Consider the following 19012-nt stretch of genomic DNA (forward strand, 5'->3'; position numbering starts at 1 on the left):
ATTAGAGTTGAATTTTCAGAACTATGTTGTAACAGTGGAAATTAATTTACAGTATTGTTTTATTTGGTAAAGACACTTCTTAACTGTAATATCACATGATCACATTGTTTTGCAATTAGGTTGTTAGACCCCAAGTCTGGGGCCACATAATTATACCAAGTTTACACCTGAGCACTACACGAAAGTACATTTAATGCACTGGATCAGTTCAGTTGCTTTATGCAGCAGATTGTTAGAAGCAAAGCCACTCAACTGCATTTAACAGGATGAGGGAAAGAGCAGAAAGGAAATTGCAGAACTAATCTTACTGTATGTGCTGCATTTTGTGCACCCAAAATGCTTGTGAAGAGTTAGAGGTGACTTCCAACATCTCTGTGAAAATTGCCTCTGTTTTGACAAAATTTAAAGTCATGGGAACAGAAAATGGTGAGGAGGTTGGTGTTTGATTCTCTCTGCTCCCTGGCTGGAGCATGCCTGGAATCCATGCCTGGATTCTGGTCTGAAGATCTGACAATTCAGCCTGGTGGGAAACCTTCCTCTCTCAGCAGCATTCTTTTGAGATAACAAAAAACAAATACCACATTGTATTGCAGAAGTTGAAGGATTTAGCTCATATTTGTACATAAACTTTATATTGACTTTTTCCATTGCCCTAGTGCAAGTTTGGCTTTCTTGGTAAGAGTAGCTGATATTTGCAGCCTTGCTGGAAACTCTTGTCATAGACTGCCAGGAGTTTTAAATGTCAAATGTTCAGAGTCTGGTGCTGTGGAGTCTGGGACTGTGAGGAGTGAAACCTCAATGTCTTTCTGTACTGAAGGGCCCAAAACTGAACTGAGATAAAGCTTCTCCTTAGCCCTTCTTTGGTTGTTAATGCATTTATAGGAACACTTTATTCTCTTTTTCTGCAGCAGCCAGGTTAATTTTATTTGGTCTTTAGACCTTGTCATTTTCTCCATCCTCACCAGAGCCCTGAGTGCTTCCTCTGCCCTTGCTGTGAGCCAGTGTCCTCCTGTGCTGTCCTGTGTTCATTGTTCTGGTTAGCTTTAGTGCCTGCAGATGCATTTCTGCAACGGCTCTCAGCAAGGATCTTACATTACATAGATCATTCATACAAAAGCTTTTAAGGCATCTGCAAATGATTTTGCTTTCATTTCCCCAATTTTGCTATCCATTTCTCTTTTTGGTTCTTTTTGTACATCTGTCTACATAAGTTTGAAGAGTCAAGTTATGTGTTTCAAAAAGTAAGCGAGGTAACATTGTAAAATTTGCCAAAGAAATTATTCAAGAAAATTTTATACTGAATGTTGTATTAACTATGAATGGGTGGGGTTGTATCCTCATTCTCCAAACAAGGGTCAACACTTTAGAAAGAAGGCATTGCTGCAAGACCTTAGGAGTGTAAATAAACTATGCAGATTTAAGATGAACAGAGTGGAATCCTGATTTTGATAAATAAGTTAAAGCAACTTGCTATAAGTTTTCTTTTAGAAGACAAAGGGCAAAAAAAGGCAATGTGAATTCACCAGTCTGATTACAAGCCAACTGACAATCAAACTCATAGATGAAGGACTAAAGCAATTAAGGACTCCTGCTTTATTTTAAATTACATTCTTCACTCACAGCAGCAGCAATATACATTTCTCTTACCAGTGGGTCCTTCCCTAACACATGATGCAGTAGGAAGTACTTTTTTGGGTTTTGGTTACTTTGTGTTTCAGAAGAGGCAAAAGATATTTTGTGCAACTTCTGAGGGAAACTGCTTAAAATCAGTAAGCCTGTGCCTCCAAAAATCAGACTATATCTGGAGTTCTGAACTGCTATGCATTTACTCCCACCTTTTGAAGGGAAATATTGCTGTGTTTTGCTTCCCACATTTCATAGGTTTTGGAGGGGAAAAGCAGCAAGAGCATGCTCTGTGTTTCTATTAGTGTTTAGCTAAACCTGCAGTTTCAGTTTATACAGAATTGAAACTCGGGTGCTCTTAAATGGGTGACAGCAAGTTTCTAATATAAAGAAGAATCATCCTTATTAAAAAATAAAATGCTGAGTGTCTGTCTAGATATTAAAATATCTGAATTTCGTAGGTTTATACTGCAAGGAAGATCTCCAAGTGCACTGAGCACCTGCAAAAAATTACAGGTTTAGGTGACTGGACACTGATTTAGAAAACCCACTTCCAACCAAAATATTAAATAGACATTAAACATCTTGTGTTCTGGTGTCACATACCAGGGACAGGGCTGGGTACTTCAAGAAGTCAACATACACAGTCCAGCTTGTGTCAAATCATTTTCTTCTTTCATAATTAGTTAAGGACATTATCTTTGCTATAGGGTCAATAATTATAAATAAGTGGAAGCTAACTTTCCTTTGTTGTGACATACAAGGTGAAATATCCAGAGTGGAATAGCTAGTGTCAACTGTTTGCTAGTGTAGAGTGAAGGTTTTCCTCTTACCAGAAATTTCTTGAATGGCCTTTCAACACACAGCAGGATTTTAGTAAGATTTCTGCATTAGTTATGGTAGCACCCAATGAAATCCTCACTGTGTTTTGAAAAGCAAAATCCAGTTATCAGTAAAGAGAGAAGAATCATCCTGCATTGCAGTACTTCTAGTATTTAGGCACAAAAGTGAGAAATACAGTCCTGAATTAATATATTTGAGAATTAATAAGCCCTTTTCTAGGCCTTGATTGAAATGGCACTGATGCTGTACAATTTCCCTGTTTGTGTCTATATAACTCAGACACTAAACATGGGCAATTTGAAAGTATGATTACAAAATCTGTCCGTGATCATTCTTCAGGTTCCTATCACCTGAAATGAATTTCTCAGCTCCACCATAGTCAGAGAAATTATAAATTGCAATTTCAAATGTAAAGAAAAATATGTGGAGAAGGAAAGCATGAAGAAACGCCATAAACTCCACCTAATAAATATCCTAAAAATCGAGACAGTCTGTTCAGGTGGGCATGGAGGCTTCTAAATATGAAACTGTCTGAAAGACACCATGTTCTGTGAAATACTGGATTGTCATGAGCTTAAGTCTATCCATGTAGTTTTAAGTTTTGGCCCTTCTACACTCTCCCACACAGTTTTGACCTTGCTGTATGCCATTTCCTGTGCCCTTGCCACTATCTTTTTTATCCTCATTGGGTTTGTTTTCCTTCCCCAAAGTCCCGTTCGCTTAATAGGAATTTCTTCTATAGAGTATTCAATTTAGAACTGTCCTGGTTCTTGAAGCGATTTGCATCAGGAGTGAATATCAAATAATAATTATGGGAATGACTAAACTTCCAAAACTGAACTATTGTTAACATCAGTAACCAACTTCTGTCTCTCTTTTTACACAGCTTACACTAAAAAGAGGGGGTGGGGAAAAGGAGGAACTTGAACTTCTGCAAATCTTAGTTTAGTCTGAAGTGACCGACTTACGCTTGTGTAATACATTTTTCTCCTTGCTGGTTGATCTTAAAATTTGTGGCCGAATATTTCACAATTGTCCTTTGGAATTCCTCATAGCTTGGATGTCAACCTTTTTTGATTAGGTCTTACAATTTTTTATGGTGTGGCACTGTATCTAGGTAAAACACCGTTTGAAATGAAAAATATGTTCAAAAGTAGCATCAAAGAGAGCAAATTGCAGCATATGAGAATAAAACCACGTGGATGTATGAGTAATGTAAGAATTTGTTTAAAGGGGGAAAAATAAGAGTGCTAAGTTATTTCTGTGGGGGTGGAGCAGTAAATGAGGTGCTGTTGTTTTAAGTACAAATGTTTGAGGAAGTAGGTTGCAGCAGCTGTTTCACATTCAACTATTTCTCAAGTTGCAATCAAGGTGAAAAGTAGTGATAGAGTAGTGATTTCTGCTGTTGTGAATGAGTTATGTCATGTAACATTCTCCTCTGCACCTCAGCTGAACCACTGGAAACCACTTTGATGCTGTTTTCTTCTGCTCAATTTTGCAGACCTGGCAAGCGCACAGAAAATGGTACGTTAAACTTTCATTTAAAAATTGCTCTTAGATATCCTTGACTGGAACTGTTTTGGAAGACTTTCAAGAACATATTCTGCTTTTCTTTTTTCTAAATGGTCCAGTTTACTGTTATGGTTAGAAACTGCAGTGCATCACAACCAGAAACAAAAGTATTAATTTGCGTTAATACTTAATGTACAGCAGTGCTACAGAATGAGTCATGAATGTCTTATCTAAATGCACCTTAAATGTTTATTTTTCTCTACCCTTTCCTCCTGTCAAAACCTAAAATACATGTGGAACCTCTATAGAAAACCTTCCTTTAGAAACATATAACTGTACTATTGCTGATGATTTGAAGAATAGCCTAAATCGTTAGGGGTTGGTACATGTGTCAGTTGAAATCAGTAGATTAGCTCTTTCCAAAGATCACAGAGAAGAGAAAAGCTCACATACTCTAGCTGTACTTTTAAGCAGGCCTCTCATTGCAAAGACATTGCACAGGATAGCATTGCTTTTTGCTCTTATTTAGAAGTCTTTTTGTTTGTTCTGGTACTATAATGGACGCAAGGTTTTAAACATGCAAATATCCAGATACAGCACCATCTGAATGAGCATGTAGGTATGTATGTAAAGAGCCTGTAACTTTTTACAGTTCAAATAGCTAATGCATTCAAATTATTATCAGGAAAGGAAAGAACATACAAAGAAATGAAGCACAAAGATGGTAGCAGCTAGGCTGGCTCTGCAACAGCACTTAGGTTCCTAAAAATACTGAAATATGTGCGAGCTCAAAATCTGAGCATTGTAAAAGACTCAAAAGTATTTTCTTAAGAAACCTACAAACATATTCATGAAGACTATCAAACCCCAGATTCACTGCACCAAATTTCAGGCACCTAAATGTGCAGCATTAATCTCTGCTTGGTGTGTACTCAGGCAGATCGCAGATCTCCCTCGAACTTCAAATCCAGCAGTTCCTGCTGAGAGGCCACTCTCTCTCTCTCTCTCTCTCTCTTCTCTCCCATTCTCTCTTGAATTTCAGGGATGTTAAGGTTCATGACAGTAAATTGAAGAACTTGGTTAAGCACCTGAAATTAAGGGCCTTCATGCAGTGACTGAGTATGAATTCACGTAGAAAGTTTGTGTCTTCAATCTAGACTGCAATCACACCTTGCCCGTGTTGTGGTCTAGTGCTTCAACAGGGTGGTTTAATTTGGTTTATCAAATCTTTAAAGCTTGAAAACCTAATTAACTTTCTCTTCCTTCATTTAAAGGTAGAAAGTCTGCTAGGCTTTGATGTGCATCAGTTGTCAGTATTTGCTTCAGTGGCTGGAGATTCCGTGTCCCTTCATGGTCTGCTGTGGTGTTTGTCGACAGATAAAGGTAAAAGCACCCACGTGATGGTGAAGTGACATGTCGTGTGTTGCAGGGAGTCTCTATGGTTTCCCTGCCAGCTCTCTGCTGTGCTCCATGGGCACTTGCCTTGGGTAACCAGACTAGCCCTGGGGTCCATCAGTCTGCTAATGCAAGAAATGGAGGCAGGCAGCTGCTGGGACATCACAGGCCATTTGGTAGCTTAGGTGTTCTTTAGTTTTCCATGAGTCTCCTAACATCCTTTATATGTATGATATGCTGTGTCCCCTGAGAAAGAATGAACGAAGGCAAAATTTTTTCAAGAATATATCCAGATTTTTCTTTGAGAGCGTCCTCTGTCACTCTAAGAAAGGCCTTCAATTTTCCAAGTAATTTAATAGCAATGGCAGAGCCCTTCTTTCTCCTTCCCACATCCTTGACCACATTACTGGAGAAAAAAGGGTTCTACTGAAAAGCTCCGGTGGTGGGAGGAAATGAATGCCTTTTATCTTTTCCAAATTCACTCCCCACTTACTGTGATTATTCTCATTAATAATTTTTATGCAAGTGCCTTTCTACATCAGGAAGTCAGAAAACCTAATTCTCTTCTAGAGTGAATTGGCTAGACTGTATTGAAAACACTAGTGAGCCCTCTTACCCAGTGATCTCTGTCTGGGTGTTTCCAAAGTGAATTCCAATAAGCCAAGTGATGGTAATTTGATACCTAGCAAATGAAAACACAAGAGTTGGAGATAATGGAATATGAATACACAGGCATGGCCTAGTTATTCCATATGAGCCTTCCCTGAACAACTGTATGAATGACAGCCACAGCTACCAGCCATGGTATTTAGCTACCTTGCCTTTTCCCAGAGGATCTGCAGAAAAGAAGAAAGCACCATAGCACTTCCAGGGAATGGGCAAGGAGATTGTGGTAGCACTGTAGCACCGTGTCACTGTATCAGGTTACACTGAGTTCAATGTCTGCAGTGGACTTTTACATTTTTCCTTCAATACTGAGGCTCTGTAATTTCAAAGATGACTGTAGGAATTACCAAAGTGATGCCATTTGGATGTTGAATCAAGATAGCAGAAGAGCAGTGCTGTGTGAGACCTGATGTGGCTTCTCTTACATTTGCTGCCCTGCAGTTCACTAGAGGACTCTCCCAGATATATGGGTGCAGAGGTAGATTCAGCACTGTTCTCTAAGGTAACACAGAAACACAAAACTGTACAGGGGACACAGTGTTCAAAGTAAACAGGGCGTGCAACAGGAAGCCTCACTTCACCTCCACGTGTGTGTCACCCTCAAGGCACAGCTTGGGCAGCATTCAACAGGGTTCACAGACTGCATGGCAGGTCCCTGTTCTTGTGTCCTAGCTAAAGAGATAAAAACATTTCCATGTATTTTGAACATTTTACTGAATCATACGATTTTCACCTGCTTAACTGGGTTTTGACATTTAACCAATATTATGCCAACATAACCAATCCTCATTGTTTAACAGCCTCTATGTGCCATGCAAGCCTCTACCACTGAGTTTTTAAGAGAGAAATGAGGCTGTTCATTTTCACAGGGGGTATTGTCTTTAAAACTCTAGACCAGCAGCAGACACAAGCAGGCAAGGCAGCGAGATGGTCAGGGCCCCTCTGCCTGTGCCACACCAGCCCAGGCTGGCAGCCCACCAGCCAGGGTTTCCTTGACAATGACTGCTGCTGAGGAAGTAACTAGTAAGTTGTGAAATATTAAAAGCTCTTCCCACAACACACACAAATCTATGAAGTCAGCAAGACCACAAAGACTCGACAGTCAGAGAGAGTGTTTTAACATGCCTGTGGGATTTTGGCTCTGGTTATGTCATCTGGTTATTAGTCTTTTAAGGAACATGCCCAATTTTAAACCTGTCTTTGATTTTCATGTTCCCACCTCACATTGATGCATTGTTTTCCATCCCTCTTCCCTTATTGGGCAGTGGAAATACAAACTGGTATTAAACTTTACGGAAATAAAGACATTGACTGGCTTAGGTGAACTCTACATCCATTCTGGCACTTATTAGAGGAAGAATAATTATGATAATGTTAAATTTCAATTGTGAACTCAATCATCCATTAGTGAAGTTTTGAAAGTTTACACAAGTTTAAGTGAATATAGATTTTATCCATCTTGCATAAACTTTGAAAAGAAACTGTGCTCATCTGTGCTATTATGTGATGGCAATCTGCAGGATGTTTAATAGCTCTTATTTCCCCCCAAAAAATGTTGACAGAGACATAGACATTATTCACTCCTTGTCACTTTTTCAGGAGTTATTGTTTTTAATAATTCATTTTTTAGAGTATGGTATTTAAATGAACACTAGAATTCGTGGTGATAATAAAATAAAAAAAGCAAATAAGCATTTGAGGAAAAAAAACACATATGCTTTCCTGAAACTTATAATACTACCTGCACATCTCTCATGGTCAGTGTGAGACAAGAATAGAATTTAACTCTATGGTTGGCCTGACCCAGTGTATAGGTGAAATATTCTCATTGCATTAAACTAATACCTCCATGTTTCCTTGGTTTTAGGTACCTTGTACAAAGATGTCAATTGCATTGCTGTTTATCTTGCTCTTCATATTCCCAATGCTGCTGTCAGGGGCTTGGTTCCCCAAAACTTTACCCTGTGATGTTGAATCTTCAGAAGGTACTGTGGCAGTGGACTGCACTGACCGGCGCCTTACAGAAGTCCCCAGAGGGATCCCTGCAAACACTACCAACCTTACCCTGAGCATTAACCATATTCCCCACATCTACCCAACAACCTTCAATCATCTTGAAAACCTCGAGGAGATTGACTTCAGATGCAACTGTGTGCCTGTCAAACTGGGGCCCAAGGATCATGTGTGCACCAACCACCTGAAGATTGAGAATGGTAGTTTTGCTGCCCTGACAAGATTGAGGTCATTGTACTTGGATGCAAACCAGCTGGCAGAAATACCCCGAGGTCTTCCTGCTACTTTAACCCTGCTAAGCCTGGAAGCAAACAGTATCTTTTCTATCCAAGAAGCCAGCTTCTCAGAGCTAGGAAACATAGAGGTATTGTACCTTGGACAGAACTGTTACTACCGCAACCCGTGCAATGTCTCATTTGAAATTGAGAAAACAGCCTTTCTGGGGCTGAAGAAGTTGACAATACTATCCCTAAAGTCCAACAACTTAACGCAAATTCCACCCAATTTGTCGTCTACTTTAAAGGAATTGTATATTTACAACAACGTGATTCAGGAGATTCAAGAACAGGATTTAAGTGGCCTTCCCAACCTAGAAATTCTTGACTTAAGTGGCAATTGCCCACGTTGCTATAATGCCCCATATCCTTGCATTCCCTGTCCCAAGAGCTCCATTCAGATACATTCAAAGGCTTTTGACTCCTTGGGAAATTTAAGAATTTTGCGACTTCACAGTAACTCTCTCCAGAGCATACCCAGCAGCTGGTTTAAAAACATCAAGAATCTTAAAGAACTTGACCTCTCTCAAAATTTCCTCATGAGGGAGATTGGAGATGCTCAGTTTTTGACATTTATCCCCAGCCTTGTGCAGCTTGATCTGTCCTTTAACTTTGAACTGAAGGTGTATTCTCCTTACTTGAATCTTTCTAAGACATTTTCTTCCCTGTCTAACCTGGAAACCCTGAGACTCAAGGGTTATGTGTTTAAAGAACTGAGAGCACAAGATCTACATCCACTCCTCAGTCTTACCAATCTGACCATGTTGGATCTCGGGACTAATTTCATTAAAGTTGCAAACCTGAAAGTGTTTGAAGAATTCCCAGCTCTTAAGTTCATTGACCTCTCAGTGAATAAAATTTCTCCTTCTTCAGGGGAAAGTAACTTCTATGGGTTTTGCTCTAGCCCTGACATTTCAGTCGAGCAGTACAATAGGCAAGTACAACAAGAGATGCATTATTTCAGGTATGATTTGTATGGGCGAAGTTGCCATTCCAAAGACAAAGAGGCTTCTTCCTACCAATCTTTAGTTAAGCAAGATTGCCTGAACTATGGAAAAACTCTGGATTTAAGCAGAAACAATGTATTTTTTGTTAACCCCTCTGACTTTCACGGATTTAGCTCCCTCAAATGTCTCAACTTGTCAGGTAACGCAATAAGTCAAACTTTAAATGGAAGTGAATTCTCTTACTTGTCTGGATTGAAATATCTGGATTTTTCTAACAACAGGGTTGATTTGCTCTACCAAACTGCTTTCAAAGAACTAAAACATTTAGAAATTCTAGATCTGAGCAATAACAAATATTATTTTCTGGCAGAAGGTGTTTCTCATGTGCTAAATTTTATGAAAAACCTAGCCCATTTGAAGAAGCTGATGATGAATGAGAATGACATTTCTACCACTATTGATACAGGCATGGAAAGTCAATCTCTTCAAATTTTAGAATTCAGAGGAAATCGCTTAGATGTTTTATGGATGGATGGCAATGCTAGATACCTGTCCTTCTTCAAGAATCTGACCAACCTGGAAGAACTGGATATTTCCTTTAACTCACTTAGATTTTTGCCTCCTAGTGTTTTTGAAGAAATGCCTCCCAGCCTCAGGATCCTCAACTTAACGAATAATCAATTGAAGAGTTTCATCTGGGGAAACCTGCCCTCTCTGAGGAACCTAGTAACTCTGGACCTGAGCAATAACCTTCTGGCTACTGTTCCCCGGGAACTGTCCAATTGCACTTCATCTCTCCAGAAACTGCTGCTCCGCAACAATCGCATCCAGCACTTAACCAAATATTTTCTTAGAGATGCTTTTGAACTGAGGTACTTGGACCTCAGCTTAAACAAGATTGAAATAATTAAGAGATCTAGCTTCCCTGAAAATGTCATTAACAACCTGGAGATGCTGCTTCTGCATGGCAATCCTTTTAAGTGCAACTGTGAGGCTGTGTGGTTTGTCTGGTGGATCAATCGCACGCAGGTGACCATTCCTCTTCTGGCCACAGACGTGACCTGTGCTGGCCCAGGGGCACATAAGGGAAGGAGCGTGGTTTTCTTAGATCTGTACACCTGTGAGCTGGACACGTCCTATTTGATCCTGTACTCTCTGTCAGCTTCAGCTGTCCTTGGCTTGATGGTGTTCACAGTGATGAGCCATCTCTACTTCTGGGATGTGTGGTACAGCTACCATTACTGCACTGCCAAGCTGAAGGGCTATCGGCGCTTGTCTTCACCAGACGCTTGCTACGATGCCTTTGTTGCCTATGACAGTGACGATCCAGCTGTGAACGAGTGGGTGCTGCAAGAACTGGTGGAAAGGCTGGAAAACCACAAGGCTAGGCAGTTCAATTTATGCCTGGAAGGAAGGGACTGGCTGCCAGGACAGCCAGTCTTTGACAACCTTTCCCAGAGCATTCAGCTGAGCAAAAAGACCATATTTGTGCTGACCAACAGGTATATTAAAAGTGGCCGCTTCAAGACAACATTTTATATGGCTCATCAGCGGCTTCTAGATGAAAAAATGGATGTCATTATCTTGATATTTCTTGAGAAGGTTTTGCAGAAGTCCCGCTATGTGCGTCTGAGGAAGAGGCTGTGCAGAAGTTCAGTCCTGGAATGGCCAACTAATCCTCAGTCTCAGCCCTACTTCTGGCAGTGCCTGAAAAATGCCATAGCTACCAGCAATTCTCTGGCTTACAACAAGCTTCTCAAAGAAACTGTTTAGTTCTACCCTTTCCCTTAAATATTCTTATGATATACATGCAGCTTGTTTGGCACTTTTTAGTGCGCAGCAAGAAATTATTCACTACCCTCTGGAAGTCACTGTTGCAGAAAATCACCACTTCCAGCTTTTAGTTCACTATAGGCCTCTAGCATCTCCTATGGTTGGGTCAAGTGTGGGTTAGACACTTGGTCAACACACTCAAGTACACAGAGTGGAGGAGTGGTTGGACCATGCCTAAAATTGCTGCTGCACAGACACTGTTGGAATATACGAGATTTTAATAAAATTGTATAGTTTCTCTATTTGCTGTATTTATAAAAATCAAGAAATGAAATTGCTGCCACATTTGTGTCCAGAAATAGCTTCAGAAAAGCTTATTGTTTGATCTTAGGGTTGGGAAAATAAAAGATTTCTTATCTTTTCATTCTAGTCTTACAGCTTCTGATTCTACCACTTCTGTCTGAGTGGGGAAACTGGGGGAAGCAAATTCTGTTGGGACTGATATCAGGGGCTTGGGTCTGGTACAGGTACTCTCCCATTGTTGCACAGTCAGAAAGCTCACAGATCTGAAGAGACTTGGAAGTATGTGTTTGGACTGAAATAGGAAGATAAGTGAGACATGAGTTCAGAAGGTCTTATAGGCTGTACGTGAAAAGGAGTTACAAGATAAAGGGATTCCTGGTGCATGGAGCTGCTGTATGAGTGCAAGGAGTGGCAGCAGGACAGCAGATGGGCAGAGGGAAAAGCACAAGGCAGATGGAGAAAATCAGTTAAACCAGAGACAAAGAACTAGCTATCTTCCAGATCCCTTCTAACCCAAACCATTCTATGATTCTGTGATCTCAGCTGCCTCTTGCAGTTTCTTGCCTTGCTTTTCTGTCTGGTCCTTTCTTTAAATAGTCTCTTTTTTATTTAGTTCAGTAGGCATGCAGACAGACAAGAGCACAAAAATAAACAAGAAAACTAATGTTCGTATAATATGACAGACAATAAGGATTGTTTTTTCTTCCAAATTATCATAGTGGTATTGATATACAACAGAAGCAGGAGAAAGATCAGGGCCTGTTTAGAAGTGTGGATGTTTTGTGATTTTATTTTGACATTGGAGGGAGGATCTGGGGAACTAAAGCCTGTCAGCCTGACATCAGTGCCAGTGGAGGTCATGGTTCCGATCGTCTTGAATGCTATCATGCAAGATGCAAGGTCCCACAGGCATGGGTTTATGAAAGGCAGGTCTTCCTTGACCAGCCTTGTCTCCTTCTATGACAAAATGACCTGCTTAATGGATGAGGGAAAGGCTGTGGATGTTGTCTATCTAGAGTTTAGTAAAGCCTTTCACATAATTCTCTGCAGCATTGTTTAGCCAGGAGAAAAGTCAGCTCAGGGAAACCTTACCACTGTCTACCACCACCTGAAAGGAGGCTGCACTCAGTGGGAATCAGTCTTTTCTCCCATGTAGAAAGTGACAGGATGAAAGGAAATTGACTGGAGTTGCACCAGAGGAGGTTTACATCAGATATTAAGAAAAAAATTTCCTGGAAAGGGTTATCAAGCAATGGAACAGATTACTCAGGGAAGTGGTGAAGTTACCATCCCTTGAATTGTTCAAAAAACATGTGGATATGGCACTTGAGGATATGTTTTCATGGTGAACATGATCATGGTGCTAGGTTGATGATCCTAAAGTTTTTCCAAACTTAATTATTTTATGATGCTATGGTTTCTTATGGTTGTGTTTGTAAACCAATTATTTGAAGTTCAACTACTTTGTGCTCATTGTGACTGATACAGTCACCAATCACCACTTTGCCCATGAATCCCTCTCTGTTTCCAAACAACAAATCTAGGTGGCCATGTTTCCTAGTTGGTTCCCTTAATATCTCCACCAAGAAATCTTCTTCAACATGCTTCAGGACTGCTTGTGTCCATTGTAAGGTGTTCCCAATTGAGATCCAGGAAATTAAAATCACCCATGAGGACAAGGACAGATGACCTAGAGATATTCCTTGATTCTTTATGGAATAATTCCTCAGTGTCACGGTCCCAGATGGGTGGTTGACAGTATACTCCCACAACAACATGCATCCTTCCCAGAGATTCTCAACCATGTCATCACCAACTCCTCCCTCATATAAAGAGCCATCCCCTGACTTGCCTGCCCCGCCCTTCCTGAAGAGCCATATTGTTATGACACAATAACACAATGAATCAAAGGTATTGTTTTATTTGGTAAATAAATTTCTTAAGTGTAGGAGCATTTAACCCACATTACTTTGCAGTCAAGTTGTTAATAACCCCAAAGTCTGGGGCCACATAATTATACCAAAGCTTACACCTGAGCACTAGACAAAAGCATCTAATGCATTGTTTTAGTTCAGTTGCTTTATATATCAGATCTTTGTTTCAAATAAAGTGCTGAATTATTTGTCTTTCCTGTGCACAAGTACTGTAAATAAAGCTTCAAAACTACATGTGCCAAGAGGCTGCTTCTGCTTCTATTCTTTTGAAACTCTTTTTGTGAAGACTGTGGCCTGCACAGGTGAAATAAAGAATGTAGACGTTGACTATCATGCAAACCTTGTTCATAAATCATGCTTCAGCTGTCTTGAACATAAGGATGAACTGTTAGTCACACCAGACTGGTAAACATCTTCATAATAAGATCATCCTTCTCTTTTTTTCGTGGCCTGACAGAAGGGACACAATGTTTAAATTTCCTTGGCGTCTGACTTGCATTTCATGAGCAATTGAAATTTGTGTTTCTCACATTGTTGGAAGCAAAGCCACTCAACTGCATTTAACAGGATGAGATGGGGGAAAGGGCAGAAGGAAAATTGCAGAACTAATCTTACTGTATGTGCTGCATTTTGTGCACCCAAAATGCTTGTGAAGAGTTACAGGGGACTTCCAATAGCTCTGTGAAAACTGCCTCTGTTTTGACAGAATTTAAAGCCACAAGAAGATAAAATGGTGAGGGGTTGGTGTTTAATTCTGTCTGCTCCCTGGTCTCTATGCTTCTGGATTCTGGTCTGAAGATGTGACAGTTCAGCCTGGTGGGAAACATTCCTCTCTCAGCAGCATTCTTTTGAGATAACTGAAAATATACCACATTGCAGAGCAGAAATGGGAGAATTTAGCTGATATTTGTCTGTAAACCTTATTTTTAATCATTCCACTGCCTTCGTGCAAGCACACATTTTTGGCTCTCTTGGTAAGATATTTGCAGCTTTGCTGGAAGCTCTTGTCATAGGCTCCAGGGGTTTTAAATGTCAAATACTCAGAGCCTGTTTGTGAGGCAGTGGACTATGGGGAGCGACATCTGAGCATGTTTTCACTGTACAAGTCTCTCTTTGGGTTGTTTGTCAGGCGTCTGTTGTCAGTGCTGGTGCTCTGTGGTCTCCTGTGGGCTGTGTAGTGGCCCCACCCATCCGGGCTGGGTGAGAATGGGGAAAGCAGGTTCAGAGCAGCTTTTGCTTAAAGATAAAGCTCTTGGGCAGAGATAAAGTCAGGCAAATAAGTTAAGGAAAAAAGAAAAGGGCAAATGATACAAAAGTGGTCACTCACCACCTCCTGGCAGCAGACCCAGCTAGCCTCTGAATGATGGCTGCTTTAGCTAAATCCATATCCTGCCACCCCTCTCCAGTTTTATTGCTGGGCATGGAACCTTAATGGCATGAGTTATGCCTTTAGTCAGCTGGGCTCTGTAATCGTGGCCCCCTCCCAGACTCTGGCTCACCCACAGCCTGCTCAGCAGTGTGAGAAGTGGGGAAGGCTCTGCAGGTTCCCCAACAGGCATAATGAACAGGCATAATGCTGGGTATAATCCACATTACTTTGGCCACCAATCTATACCAGGGTAGCATAAGGCTGCTATGGAGAGAACAAGCCCCATCCCAGCCAGACCCAGTATAATTGCTGGGAGTCACAAACGAGGTGTCATTGGGGATACTCAAGTCTGTCTTTTCCAGGCCTGTGTTGAGCTATACTCATAAGAAAAAGTAAAAGAAGGCAAAGAATAAAAGACATTGTACAGAATAGGCAAATCATAGAGACTTGCTGAATTCCCTGCTCAGATTAGGTGGTGTGTCCCCATGCATGTGCATACACATAGATATGTATTCTCTTATTAGCAGGATCCATAGTGAACAGCTTTCATCTGACACTAAGGGAAGAGCTGTCAGCACCACTTTGGCACCATCTTTGGCAGAATGGTGATGGTGCTATATTGTAGTTACAATGAAAGCATTTTTGACAGGATATTATGATTAGTATAGCACATAAATTGTAATTATTAAAATGCCACAGGACTTCTACAAAACAAATTAACATAGTACAAGCTCTAAGTAATGTAATAGAGAATTTATAATAAATTTTAACTTGTAATTTCCAATCACTAAATTCAAACTTAATTTATGATGCCTATTGACCTGAACCCTGTGCAGATCAAGTCAAATCTTATTCCATGCTTTGCTCTATCAATATAACAATTATAATTAGACTTTCAAAACATATAAAACAATGAGTCACTCCCTCCATTCTCAGAGGATGCAAACAGTAGGGGAGGCATCCCTGCTACTGGAGGTTGATGGGTTTCGCTGTCCAGCAGCAGCTCTGGCCAAGTCCCTCCTTATGCCTTATAACTGGTTGGATCTTTAGACAGTGGGCTGCTGCACTTCACCTCCCTCCTCCGTGAGCACCTGGTGGGCCAGGGGCCCGGGACCCTCCAGAACAGTAAGGAGGGGAGCAGTCACCTGGTGCCCAGGAACCTTGAGGATGGGATGGAGGAGAAAGAAGTGCTTGTCTGGGTTTTCTTCTGGGTTCACAGAACGTTCAGGGCCTGAGAATGAGGTGAAGGGTAATGAAGATGTGATCCACTCAGGAGCAGGTGATGGCTGCTTGCCTCATGAATTGGCAGCAATTAACTCCATGAGCAGGGCTTGAAACAGGGTGTACCGGTGGCAGTGGCACACATCAACACTTCACTTCTACAGTGACTTTTCAGGGAAGGCAAGAATAAGGCCACTGCCCCCTGCTCTGAAGAGACCCCCAGTCCCACCAAGACTTGCAAGGGTGGCATTTGGAGTACAGTGGTGTGAAAGCAAAAGGAGAATCTGGCTCCAGGACAAGCTCCAGGGAAACCAGGGAGGAAGGTCACAGGGCTGGGAGTGGAAACCCACACCACTGTAAATGGTAGGGCTTTGGACTTGGTTAAACAAGTAAAAATACTTAGAACATTGTGCTATGATGTATCTGCAATTATATCTAGATATATACAATATACACTATACAAAATATATTTCTATTGCGTATAGGTGTTTTGCATGTGTAAATATACATACATAGAGGGAGACAAGAAATCAATCCATTTCAAGTGCAGTTCATGACATTAGAATTAAAATAACCTCTATTGAATAGTAGCCCTCACAGATAGAAATGTCATGCACAGTTGTCAAAAAGGCAGTATCAAGGCCTAAAATAAATGAGAAAATAATGTCTCATGGTCTTTAGAACTCCATAAATTGACATGCATGCATGTTTAATGTGAGCTGTGTTACTACAGTAGCTTGCCTGCCATCATTTTAAGCCTTTATTTCATATGGAGGTGCTCTGCTGCTATGTGAGTTGTTTGGGTTCAGCAGTGCCTGAGTCCATGATGTCCTGCAGGGGCTATTCCAGTGCTCCCTCAGTGCTCTTGCCTGAAGATGACTTCATAAACCATGGCAGGATTATCTACATGAAACATGGAAAAAGACTAGCAATGTCATCAGTAAGAAGCAGGATTTGAGGATATCCCACTTACAAGTGCAAAACTTCCTCTGAACCTGCCAGTTTCATGATTTGCCACCAGTTTCTCCACTGCCGTGCACCATCACTTCCAGCATTACTGCCTTGGCACTTCTCCCCATCATCCCTCAGAGAAAAGAAGGAATGATGTCTGTGTCTACTCTGTCTTGTCTGCCCCTGAGGAAGGAGCAAGCAGAAAGGACACAGTTGCACTGCTTACCCTAGAGAGCTTGGAAAATAGCTCCATCTTGTTTCAGCTATTTTGGGATGCCTTCTGGCTCCCTTGAAGGTAAATCACTTTCAGAAACAAGAGTGCTGGGCACCTTTGCTTTGAGCAAACAATTTTCACCTGTTGTAAACCAGTCAGTCCTGATACTGAGGTAGCCTAGGGCAGCCTGAGCTTTCAGAAAAGGCAGTGTTTGTTTCTGTGGTATTAGTGGCTCCCTCGGCCATATCTCAGCACCCTGGGCAGTTTGGGTAAGCTCTTAATGCAGATCTGTCAACGTGTCCTCCCTCACCAGGCTCTGAGTGCTTCCTTTGCCCTTGTTGTCAGCCAGTCTTCTCCAGTGCTGTCTTCTGTTTATTGTTTTGGTGCCTGCAAACACATTTCTGCAAAACTATCAGCTTAAAAATTCAACTTATGTATTTCAAACATTGAGCAAGCTAACTGACTTTCATGAATAATTTTGTGGGTAAGTTATGCCATGTTACACGGAATGCTGTATTAGACATGAATAAATGGAGTTGTACCCTTATTCTTGAAATGAGGGTCAGCACTTTAGAGAAAAGACATCGCAGCAAGACTTTAGGACTGTAAGTAAAGTTATCAAGATTTAAGATTTAAACATAGTGGAATCTTGATTTTGACAAATGAGATAATGTGACCTCCTGTCCCATTAGGGAAAAAAAAAGTGAGTTCAGCAATCTGATTACAACCCAATTGTCAACCAAACTTATAGATGAAGGATTAAGACAATTAAGGACTCTTGCTTTATTTTAAATTATTTTCCTCATTCACAGCAGCCATAATATACATTTGCTCTTACCAGTAGGTCCTCCCCTAACACATGATGCAGTAAGTACTTTTCTGCTTTCAGTTACTTTATGTTTCAGAAGAGACAAAAGAGATTTTGTGCAATTTCTGAGGGAAACTGAACTTTTAAAACCAGTGACTCCCTGTGCCTCTAAAAATCAAGGTATAGTTCAGAAATCCTGGACTTCTGAAAACTCCCCTCTATTTGCCCTGCCCCCATCTCTGAAGGGAATTATTGCTGTATTTTGCTTCCCAGATTTCATAGGTTAAAAAAAAAATAGAAAGCTAAGAAGGGCTCTGCATTTTACTAGTATTCAGCTAAAGCTGCAATTGCACTTTACATAGAATTGAAACTCCTTGAACTCTTAGCTGGTTGACAAGTTCCTAATATTAAAACAAAGAAAGATCAACCTGAGAGCAAAAGAAACTGCTAAATGTTGGTACAGCTATTAAATTTTCCACAGTTTGTAGTCATGGACTGTGAGGGAGCACCTGTCATAAATTACACGGTTGGGTGACTGGACATTGTGTTTTAGAACACCTTCATGCAAGTAAAATGGACACTAAGCATCTCATATTCCAGTGACATGTACCAGGGATGTGGCCCATTACTTGAAGAAATCATTCACAATCCAACTTGTGCACACTCTTCCATATAGCTTTCACTTATTTGTGTTCAGTTACCTATGCCTTTATCCTTTTTGTCTGGGTTTTGGTTCCCTTCCCTAAGTTCCTTTCACTTAACAGATATTTCTTCCAGACTTCTACATAAAGTATTCAGCTTAAGAGAATTGTCTGCTCATAATAGCACACAAGTGATTCTTGGAAAGATCTGAATCCTTGAAGCTATTAACTGCAGAAATAAATCCCAATTAATAGTTACAAAAATTACTAAACTTCCATATCAGTTAACAATTTTTGTCTCCATGCTGCTTACAGTAAAAAAGGAAAAAAAAAAAAAGGAACTTGAGCTTCTGCAATTTTTGTTGATCACATGAACATTACCCTTTCATAATGCCTTTGTTTCCTAGCTGATTAATCTCATACTCTCTCATTAAGGACTTTGAAGTTGCCTTCCTTTGGTGCTCAGATGAAGAAAAAGAAGATACAGACTAGGTTACTGTTGTCTTGAGTGAGTTATGTCATGT

The 19012-nt window shown here is 40.7% G+C and overlaps 1 protein-coding gene across 1 annotated transcript; it reads left to right on the top strand.

The window, feature by feature from the left end:
• Positions 1-3806: 3806 nt before the first annotated feature.
• Positions 3807-11484, top strand: LOC106864674 (toll-like receptor 7). Its single transcript, XM_088160200.1, has 3 exons — positions 3807-3990; positions 5253-5361; positions 7907-11484. Exons 2-3 carry the CDS (start codon positions 5275-5277, stop codon positions 11045-11047), a joined length of 3228 nt encoding a protein of 1075 aa, XP_088016326.1. The 5' UTR covers positions 3807-3990; positions 5253-5274; the 3' UTR covers positions 11048-11484.
• Positions 11485-19012: the final 7528 nt, after the last annotated feature.

Source organism: Sturnus vulgaris, chromosome 2 (genome assembly GCF_052056855.1).
Source record: "Sturnus vulgaris isolate bStuVul1 chromosome 2, bStuVul1.hap1, whole genome shotgun sequence".
NCBI lineage: Eukaryota > Metazoa > Chordata > Aves > Passeriformes > Sturnidae > Sturnus > Sturnus vulgaris.

Bases quoted from the DNA above. Each gene is read 5' to 3' on its own strand.
- LOC106864674 (XM_088160200.1), top strand. From the start codon at position 5,275: ATGTGCATCAGTTGTCAGTATTTGCTTCAGTGGCTGGAGATTCCGTGT. The intron at 5,362-7,906 runs GTAAAAGCACCC...CCTTGGTTTTAG, and splicing joins GTGTTTGTCGACAGATAAAG to GTACCTTGTACAAAGATGTC.